Here is an 11,151-nt window from a genome sequence, read left to right on the forward strand (position 1 = left end):
GTATTTTGTTTTTGTGTTAAATTAAAATTAAAAGTATGATTAATACTATTAAAAGAATTCCTGCTTTTGTAACAGAACAAATACACAAAATTAGGCAATTATAAGGCTTCTCATAAAAACGCTAAATGCAAAAAGCTTTAGCAATACACGGCACATTCATATTTGCCAAGTAAGGCTAGAATATGAGGCTACAGATGATAATAAATTAAGAGCCATTTAGGATCCAAAAGAGCCGGCTCTTCTTTGGGAGCCGTCCCACAAGATCCGAACTTCCCACTACCAGGGAGAAAAAGTCCAATAGACTTTCCCTGCACCACAGGTTGCAATAGCCAATTCTCTGTGTGTGTTACTACACTCAAATTTGCTTGAAGATAGGCTGGCTCACTTCTTACAAGGCCAGGGGCCCTAACACTTACAATAGCACCACATGTGCTGATACATTATTGAATGAAATAAATGTCGAATAATACTCACTCTAGTATTAGAGATAAACATAATGTTCTGTATGTGGACTATGTATAGGTAGTTGGGCTATGACACTGTAATAGTTTACTAATCAAGTAATTATTATTTTTTATTATATCATTGTCACATGGTTTTATTTCAACACCAATTTGAATAATACTTGGACAGAGAGGGATGGAGTGTGGCTTCAGTGTTTTGTGCAAATAATCCCACAGAGAACAGACAGAGAAGGAGGAGAGCCGGAAACCAAAGGTTGGTGTTGATTATTAAAAAAGTTATTTTCAGTTCCACTATATTCTGTCAATTTTGCAGTTTTATGAATAACTGTGTCATAAAAAGTTGATTTATGTTTTGGAAATCATAAGATCTGTTAGAACTCTGAATAGTGATAGAAGCATCTCAAAAATTGTGTGTGTTCAGTTTTCAAGCCTTTTTTTTTTCACATATAACACGAATCATCCATACAGTACTATACAGTATGTGTTTTATAAACACTAAAATTGTCTTACTAAATCTGTACAAGTTGTTTTATATTTTCAGAATATCATTAGGCTTTTGAGTCAGTGCATGAAAAAACACAACACTGGGGACGGACAGTTTATATGTAAAATATTTCAAAGTACCTTAATCAATCTTATTCATAATTAATTAAAATTTAACAAGTAACGAAGAAGGGCACCAGCAGAGGAAACACAAAGGCTTTATGTGTTTAAGTTCTGAGTCAGAGTTTTTCCTTTTTTTTTTTTTTGGCCTGTCCCATTTGGTTCTTTAACCGTCAGAATTGTTGTCTGAAGACCAACAAGGATACCCAATGGATTTACTTTGCCAAATGGATCATCGTGGCATTGCCGTATTGGTCCATTTGATTGACCTTTGTTTTTATTATTTATTATATTTTATTTTCAGATGTTACAGACAGGACAGACATGAGTGAGGGATAGGAAAGGGAGAAAGAAAGATGAAGGAAAAGAAAAACAGAAGGGGAGAGGGACAGTGAGAAAGGGGGGAGAAAAAAAATCTCCTGGATCACCTGTTGAGAGAGAAAGAATAGAAAACAAGCAAAAAAAACAAAGCAACATACTAAACACATCACCATCGCATTAATCTAGCTAAGTGTAAACAGCAGTAAATACTAAATATTCAATGTTGTTGTGCAGCACGCAGGACAGACAGCGCACAATGTGCTTTGAAGTAGCAGCCAAGAAAGGTGTAATTTAAGTCTATGAGCAGTGAACACCCGTGTGTACACCTGTGTGGATCAGCGCGCTTGTATTCAAATGGTTTCCACATGTAATGGGAAGGGATGAGGATCCCCAGACAAGGCATCACCCAGTAGCCACCGAGCAGAAGCTAGAGGGGGCTGCTGCTGAGTCAGAGTTTTTCCAGCAACATATTGTGAAAGAAAATGAAAAATATGAAAATAAATCTCGAGGGATATTTGAATGTACTTTAAATACAGCGTTACATATTTCCATCTACTGAGGAAATATGTAAAGCAGAACTAAAATCACAGTAGAGATGAGACAGTGACAGATGGTGTAGTTAATGCCTCTGGTTTGTTTGAATATACAAAACTCTGCACATGATTTCAACTCTTTCCACTTGTTGTCCCAATGGACAAAATAAACAGCAGCAGGTGGATGAAGCCCTGTCTGGCACATAGTGCATTTTTGTGCAGTGTGTGGTAGTCAAAGAAGAAATGCAGGACATCAGTGAATTGAAGGTTTGCATTTGTGTAGAGTAATCTTAGTGGTTGATTTGTGTGTGTATGTCTATTGCTGAATGGTTTTTCATAGCTTTCCACTGTTTCAGTTTTTGTTTTTTTGTTTTTGTTTGTTTTTTTTACCATATTTGAATTGACTGTTTTGAGGCAGGAGGTGGAGCGGGGCTGAAATATCTTTTGAGCAAATAATTGTATATAGATACGGTGTTTCTGTGAAGAGAAACACAGAGGAAGCTCAGAAACATTATGGTATAAACTTTAATAATCTTTTGTAGCAGATGTTTCTCTCACATTTTGCTTGACATATGTTGACACATTGACAAATGTTAATCAAAGACTTGGTGGTAAAATGATAGTATCATATACTGCATTATATTGTAAAAATCTGTTTTTTCTGTATTACTGAAAAATAAAACAAAAACAAGGAAAGTTTAAAGAAAAAAACAGAAGTTTATTTTTTTCTTGAAATTATTTCAAACACATAATTTAATGTTATTACTTTAGAACATTTTAGCATTTCTATCTGATGTTTATGGATGCTTGTTTCCTCCACCACAACTACAGACAGAAGTAAGCCAAACAGTCAAGGTATTGCAAACTGTTTTATTATTTTCTCAAAACCTTTGACTTAGTGGCTGATTATAACAAAATTTCAAATCACTTCAGAATAATTTTAATTTGCCCACAAATTTTTTGCAGCTTTTGGGTTCCATGGCAACAAAATTATTGTCTAAGGCAACACTACAATTTCCACACTATACTATATCCTCAAAACCTCAATTTAGAAAAAAATATACGTTCTTATAATGGAAGAAATAAAATACATAATAAAAATTGGGAGGAAAAAAAGGGGAGGGGGGAGTTGAATAAACAAACCATATAAAGGCTAAACAGACAAAATGTAAGTTTATTCAAATGATTTGGCTTTTTTCCTTCTTTTTATTCCCGCTGTCTTACTATTTATATTTCATTTCTGCACAGTTGGTGTGAAGCACCCAAAATTGTATTGTTGTGCAATGAGAATGAGGAACTATTCTATTCTTTTTTTTCCCCAGATGTTGGCAAAGGCATCATTGTTCAATTTGGATCTGCATCTTTCCTCCATGAACACCTCCCTCCCTTTATACATGTACTGTCTCATCTCTGAACCAAGCTCCTTCATCTATCGTGCATTTAACATCACCACCATCTTCCTCGTCCTCCCTGTCTGCATCCTCATCCTCCAACATGGTCTCCAAGAATGGAGGAAAAAAGGCTCCACCTTCATGGAAGTACTGAGTCAATCTGACTGCTTCACCTACAACATCGTCATCATGGACCTGTTTGCTGTCTTTGGGTCTATCTTCGGCTATCATAGTAGCATCATTAATAATTTAAACATGTTATTCTGGGCGTTCTTTCTTTATTGTGTCTGCTGGTTTGGACTGATTTTCTTTCACATGCTGACTTGTGTGGAGCACTACATGGCTGCTGTTCATCCCATCACTTATCGAAGCTTAAGGAAAGAAAGAGGAGTCAGAATCAGGATAATCAGCATAGGCTGTGTTTGGCTGCTTTGCTTTGCTATAGCAGGTTTCATAATTATAGAAGATATGATCCTCTCCATTGTGAATTTTTGCCTCTTGACATTGTCTTTAACCGTCTCCTCCTTCTGCAGCCTTTCTGTTCTTTATGTCTTAATTCATTCAGGCCCAAGAGAAGAGAGCAGGAACAGGGACAGGGTTGACCAGTCAAAGAAGAGAGCATTTTACACCATTGTGACCATACTGGGAATGATGGCGTTGAAATTTTTTTGGGATCTGAATTGGTCTGTAGTGTATATCACAGGAGGCCTTAATGGATGTATTTTAATGTCATGGGGTGTCTGGTTCAATCTTCCTAGCAACCTGTTGTTGCCTTTGCTGTTTCTATACAGAAAGGGTAAATTTGTGTGTTGCAAGAACAACACGCAATGAGTATAAAGAAGAGCGCCTAGGAACATTTGGAGTTGTCTCTTCCTGTAGCTCTTGCGATGAGCAGATGACCCTGAGCAACCGATTGCTGAACACTGTGGCCCCTTTAATGACTTTGTGTTTACTGGCTCTTTCTCTGCTTATTTTTGATTTCCACTGTATTCCTGTGGGACTGAATTTCCAAGGAATGCTGCTTTTCTTGTTGTGTTATTACACAGAGATAAGCACATCTTATGGTCTGGACGTTCCTGTTTTCTTCTCAATCTCACTTCTCAAAGATCAGCACATAATCAGCATCAGCTCAGAGTAGGTTAATTAGATATAATTCATGTGAATTGATTATGAAGATTACTATTTTAATAAGGAGAGACCATTAGAAATAAATGGACATGCTTTATTGTTATACATAATATAAATAGAAGTATGTGGTGCTTAGACTCTGATGGCCCGTTTCTTCTGAACCGAACTCCAGCTGTGATAGCGAGCTGAGCAGGACCCCCTGGAGTCTAGATGCTGGTGTTGGAGATGAAGATGGTGCCATGAATGGAGCCTTAGTGAAAAGGAAAAGGCGGTGATGGGGAGGAGGTGTGTTTCACAAAGTCATCTGCAAGGGAGCATGACAGAATGACAGTGAGATTGAAAGTAAGCGGCATGAATACTAAATGGCCTGAAGAAGGCCCGGAGAAAGATGATTGGACTAGACCAGTGATGTCACAAACAGCTTGACAGAGTGGGAAAGTGGACGTGAAGCCTACAGATTTACCCGAGAACACCTGGGAGCAGACAGATGTGAGACCACAGATGTTATTGAACTTAAGCTTTATTTGATTGTTGATTTGCATTCTTTTGTTTTCCTCCTGCTAAATTGCTTTAATAAAATATCCTGCATTCAAAATTCAAAATTGTGGATTTTTTAACCTTTTTTGAAACAGTAAAGTTTAAATTCTGAGCACTAGTTTACATCTTATATATGATTCATACGGGTTACTCCAGCCTTCTAAAAGTAACAAACCCTCATGGCTTGCTTTTCCAAACCACTATATTAAGCCCAGTCACATTCCAAGAGCTGCAGCAATGGATGTTTGTGGTAGGATACTGGGCTTGCGAGACTACACAGGGCTGGGTTTATATCAGAGTAGACATCCAGAGAATAGAGGCAGTTAGAACTACCAAATCTCCAAACCTAATGGATCCATCCTAGCTCTGCACTGCCTGCTGGGTAATATCATCACAGACTACACTTTTTAAACCACAGGGTTCATACTCTAGTCCTTGAAGGCCGTTGTCCTGAAACTTTTACATCTGTCCCTGCTGCAACACACCTGGATAAAATTCGTAGGACTTTAGCAAGACTATAGAACTTGACTGCATGTTGAGGTGGCAATTCAGCTATTTGATTCATGTTAGAGCACCTCAAATGTGAATGAACATTGTGTAATAAAAGTAGATTTAGAAATACCATCCATCCATTTGCTTCTCCTTTTCAGGGTCGCGGAGGGCGATGGAGCCAATCCCAGCTGTCATAGTGCGAGAGGCGGGGTACACCCTGGACAGGTCGACAGTCTGTCACAGGGCCAACACACAGGAACAGACAACCATTCGCTCTCACATTCACACCTAGTGGCAATTTGGATTATCCAATTAACCTATCCCCACAAGCTGCATGTCTTTGGACAGTGGGAGGAAGCCAGAGTACCCGGAGGGAACCCACGCAAACACGGGGAGAACATGCAAACTCCACACAGAAAGACCCCGACCTGATGTTGGAATTGAACTCAGGACCTTCTTGCTGTGTGGCAACCGTGCTAACCACCGTGCCACCGTGCTGCCGATTTAGAAGCACATTTTTTTTTAAATTGCACTTTTATTTAAATTTACGTGAGTAGGGTTAGTGGCTGCCACCTCGGACTGCAGTTGCTAATGACCTACAATTTTTATTCAGGTGTGTTGCGGCAAGGACAGATGTTAAAGTTTCAGGACACCACTCTTTTAAAGAGCTCTTTGATGGGACTAAGCCCAGCTTGAGCTGCCAGTGCTTTTCTTCTGACACCAAGAGAGCTGTGCTGCAGGTTTCCCTGATTTACTCTATCAGTATTTCATAATGTGGACAAACTTAAGGGTACTGTTAAAGCCGCACTTGATTTTCTTTAGACATGTTAGGGACCAAACATGTCTAGAGTCTGTGCAGAGGGGATCTCTGATGGTTTATTGTTCTGTGTCATGACGCCAGTGTTTGCAACTGCAAAGCAGAATCCAGAGAGAAGAGACTGGTTTATAGATTTTATTTACAGGAATCAAGATTTTAATAGCGCTTGAGCTCTATTAAAAAGCAAAAAACAGATAAGAAGTATTAAGAAACAGGGCCGAGGCTCTGCTGACTAAACTATCAAAATGAGAGCATAGTGACATGATTGGTTAAATATGTTTGAGTAGCTGTTCAAATACCTGAAATTCCTAACACCTATGTGTGAAATGTTAGTTGTTTATTTCAGGAATCCAAAAGACAAATTATGCCTGGTTTCCGTAGTGTTGTTTATTTTAGTTGTGAATAAAGATAAATATAACTGTCTAAACTGATGTCTGAATGTTTGGAAACATGTTCGTTAAGTGCAAAGATTATTAGTAGGAAAAAAAAAGTGTTCTTACAGCAGTTTACCACCATTTCAGTTTTTTACTAGTTGTGCAGCAACCTAATTTTAAAAGATGATTCCTTTATTACTGGCACCCAACCAGTTTAACTGGTTTCTACAGGAAGTCAGTTTGGAAGATGTTCCTTTTCCCGCAGCAGTCTTCCAAATTGCAACACTATTCCAAGGCTTTTCATGTCAGATATTCAAAGGAAGTGTGAAATTTTCCATAGGAAAAAAAAACATTTGGCTGAACTTAAATTTCAAACATTAGTGTGAAAAAGATTCACAGCATCACAGTTAAATATTTCTCACTAAAATAGCTGAAATGAAATGAACTGAAGTTCATCATGTCTCCTAAAAGCTGAAAGAGAGGCTGAGAAATGAGGAGACTTCAGAGGTTTTGCTATATGATATATGAGCCAATGACGAGTGTTCTCAGGACTAAACACATGAAATGATCCGTATTTGTTTTCCTGCATTAAAATCTGCTGCTGAGTCTGCTAAACAACCAGAAAAACGTCCCTTTTGAACGTGAAGTTTCTGCAGCACCACTGAATGAGACTTTCTTTTCTAAGATTCAGAAAGGTCTTCATGTTGGGACATGTGCAGGTGAAGTATCTGAACTCAGGAATGAGAAACACTCTTATTTATGAGTGAAGCAACAGCTAAGCTCCGCCCCTCACATGACTCACCTGAGAAAAACTAGGCAAAAGGATGTTATTCATACGTAGTAAAGAGAGACAAAGAGACGATCAGACAGAGTTCAGATCAAACTAGTTTCATCTGAGCTACAGGAGAGAAAACTGGAAAACTCCCACACTGCTGCTTAAAGCTGCTGACGCTCCACACACTGAATGTGAGTTTGAGCAGAACTCCTGTCTGCTGTTTTCAGCTTCACTCACAGACTCAATGGCTTCCAGATCAGAGGACGATCTCTGCTGTCCGGTGTGTCAGGAGGTCTTCAGAGATCCTGTTATTCTGTCATGTAGCCACAGCTTCTGTAAAGACTGTCTGAAGAGATGGTGGAGAAAGAAAACAACACATGAGTGTCCAGTTTGTCAGAGAAGATCTTCAGGGAATGATCAACTTGTAAACCTGGCTTTAAAGAACCTGTGTGAGTCATTCTTAGAAGACGGAGATCAGACAGCTTCAGAGGCTCTCTGCAGTCTGCACTCTGAGAAACTCAAACTCTTCTGTCTGGACCATCAGCAGCCAGTGTGTCTCATTTGCAGAGACTCAGAAAAACACACCAACCACAGTTTCAGACCCATCGATGAAGCTGCACAACAACACAAGAAGGAACTTCAGGAAACTCTGGAGTCCTTAAAGAAGAAGTTGATGGTTTGTGCAGAACTTCAAGTGAAGTTTGATCAAATAGCAAAACACATTAACGTCCAGGCCCGACACACAGAGACTCGGATTAAGGAGAAGTTTAAGAAGTTTCGCCAGTTTCTAGCAGAGGAAGAGGAGGACAGGCTGGCTGCACTGAGGGAGGAAGAGGAGCAGAAGAGTGGGATGATGAAGGAGAAGATGGAGTCCCTGAGCAGACACATAGCTGCTCTTTCAGACACAGTCAGAGCCACAGAGGAGGAGCTGAGAGGTGAAGACATCTCATTCCTGAACAACTACAAGGCTGCAGTGGAAAGAGTCCAGCACTGCCCCCTGCTGGATGATCCACAGCTGCCCTCAGGAGCTCTGTTAAACCAGGCCAAACACCTGGCCAATCTGACCTTCAACATCTGGAACAACATGAAGGACATGGTCTCCTACACTCCTATCATTCTGGACCCAAACACTGCTCATCCAGAACTCATCCTCTCTGAGGATCTGACCAGTGTGAGACGAGGAGATGAACAACAGCTTCCTGATAATCCAGAGAGGTTTGATCGGTTCTACTCTGTCCTGGGCTCTGAAGGCTTTGACTCTGGGACTCACAGCTGGGATGTCGAGGTTGGATACAGTACATGGTGGAACCTGGGTGTGTTTGCAGAGTCTGTGCAGAGGAAGGGAGACAGATTGTCTGGATTATGGAGAATAAGGTTCTATGAAGGTAAATATTACGCGTGGTCACCATCAGCTCCAGACACTCCTCTCTCAGTACAGAAGAAGTTTCAGAGGATCAGAGTGAATCTGAACTGTAACAGAGGAAAGCTGTCGTTCTCTGATCCTGATACTAACACACACATATACACCTTCACACACACTTTCACTGACAGGATGTTTCCATTCATTAACACTGTGGTTGGTAAATTGAAGGTTCTGCTGTAGAAGGTGTCATTGTCAGTGTAAATTAATTCATTATAATTATATTTTAATGTTGTTACAAACCTGTTAAACTGCAGCTGTCCACCTGCTGCCTTATTGTTCCAAAGCTCTTTGTTAATCACACTGTTCTCACTCTTTCTTTGTTTCTGCTGGCCACTTTTTCACATGGAAAATCATTTCACTGTTTCTTGTTGAATGACCCCCAAACTACATTTAAAATTTTATCAAGTTTTTAATCTGTGATGATGTCAGAAGTTAGAAAGCTATCTGACCAACCAGCAGCACACAGTTTATTTTATTGGCAGTTTTTTTGAAGACATGTAATGTGTATGGGCAATGTGAATACAATATTACATTTATAACCTTGATGATGGAACTAAAGTATAAGAAGCGATAGGATATGTAGAAATTTATTAAATAGAATTACTCTGGAGAAGAAATGATGTTTCTAGAATGATGTGATATGTAAACTGTGTCCAATATAAACTTTGATTATCGTTTCTCTGTAATTAATATCTCTGAACACTGGATTACCATAATCACATGATTAACTCTGTCTTTTCTTTGTTTTATCTTTGGAATGATTTAAAAAAAAAAAAACTAATAAAAACAAACATTGACAATCAGCAAACAATTTATGATGACAAGATCCTTTTTCTGAAAAGTCAAGCCACTGCACTGAGAAAAACTAACCAGGCTAAACACATTTATCTGAAGTTTGCCTCCATGGATGATCACAGGACTATCAGAACAAAATGAGCATGTGTGAAGAACCCAAGAAATACGTCTCCCTTTTAGCATGACAGGATAACAGGAACAATCAAACAAATTTCAAACACAATAACCAACTGTGACCTCAAGATGGCACCAGCTGATCTGAGATGCTTTATTGCACAGAACACTGCTGATCTGAGAAGTCATCAGAGATTGCCTTCTGTTTTCTGACAACTCCCAGATGAATGCAGATGAACATTAAATGACTTCAGCCTTACACCAAGAAGGCAGGGCGGATTGATCCAAATATCAATAGTATCAATATCAATAGTATCAATCTTGAAAGGGGATTTGTGAAAGAGAAAAAAAGGCTGTTTGAAGGAAATGAAAGCAGGAGAGCTGTTTAAATGAAAACAAGACCACCGTTCTCAGCATGTCTGCATGGGCAGTGGAAAGTTCTATACATTTAAGTACTCGTAAAACTCAACCCCACTATAAATGAGGGGAAGACATTAAATGACAACGATGTATGTAGGAAGAAAATTCTTCTGATTATAAGGTGAAGTGTAGCTAATGAGCTGCCACAGCTTTTTTTTTTTTTTTGTTAATACAACAGTTGATGCCCAGAGAGCTGCGCTGCAGGTTGCAGCCCTTGGAATGCGGAGCAAGGTACATGTTTTAAGTTGCTATCATTCATTAAATCTTGAATCGATTTTTTAATATAAATGTATTTTGCCATAAACGTCAGAATCTCAGGTGACCCAGTGTTTTGTGTTTGATTTATACTTCTTGAGTATTGTTAGAGAAGCTGCATCCAGATGAAAAGAATCAGCCTTTTGAGATTCACTTACCTGAGTGATTCTGGGATTACAGGTAAACGTAGAGTTTTGATCAATCTGCTGATCGTGCAACTATTTCACTGTTAATTCATCATTGCCACATGTCTTTATTTGAATGCAAATACACTATGTTTGAATTATACTTGGAGTGACAGAGTGGGGTGGAGTGCAGCTCTATTATGTTTTGAGCAAATAATCAAATGAACAGAAGTCAACAGAGAAGAGAAGAGAACATAATCAAAGGTTGGTGTTCGTTTGATTTTTATAAAATTAAGTGAAATTACTAAAACAATATTTATTTGTAATAGTACTGTATGTTTTTTTTTTTAAAATTCTGCAGTTTTCTGACTAACTGTGTACTAGCTGTACACCATGAACACTGCGAATAGACATTTTAAATGCCTTCTCATCTTTCATGTAGTAACATGTCATGCTTATGCATGAAATAAACTTAACCAGAAACAAAGAAGGGTACCACAAAGTTTATATGTGTTTAAGTTCTTTAAGTTTAAGTTCAGCATATTGTGAAAGAAAATAAAAAAAAAAAACTTGAAAAGAATCCT

At 38.7% G+C, this 11,151-nt stretch overlaps 1 protein-coding gene across 1 annotated transcript; it reads left to right on the forward strand.

Moving 5' to 3' along the window:
* Positions 1-7,559: 7,559 nt before the first annotated feature.
* LOC113017521 (nuclear factor 7, brain-like) lies at positions 7,560-9,100 on the forward strand. Its single transcript, XM_026160669.1, has one exon. The coding sequence runs from the start codon at positions 7,680-7,682 to the stop codon at positions 9,036-9,038; it is 1,359 nt and encodes a 452-aa protein (XP_026016454.1). The 5' UTR covers positions 7,560-7,679; the 3' UTR covers positions 9,039-9,100.
* Positions 9,101-11,151: the final 2,051 nt, after the last annotated feature.

This window comes from Astatotilapia calliptera, unplaced genomic scaffold, assembly GCF_900246225.1.
Source record: "Astatotilapia calliptera unplaced genomic scaffold, fAstCal1.2 U_scaffold_14, whole genome shotgun sequence".
Lineage (NCBI taxonomy): Eukaryota > Metazoa > Chordata > Actinopteri > Cichliformes > Cichlidae > Astatotilapia > Astatotilapia calliptera.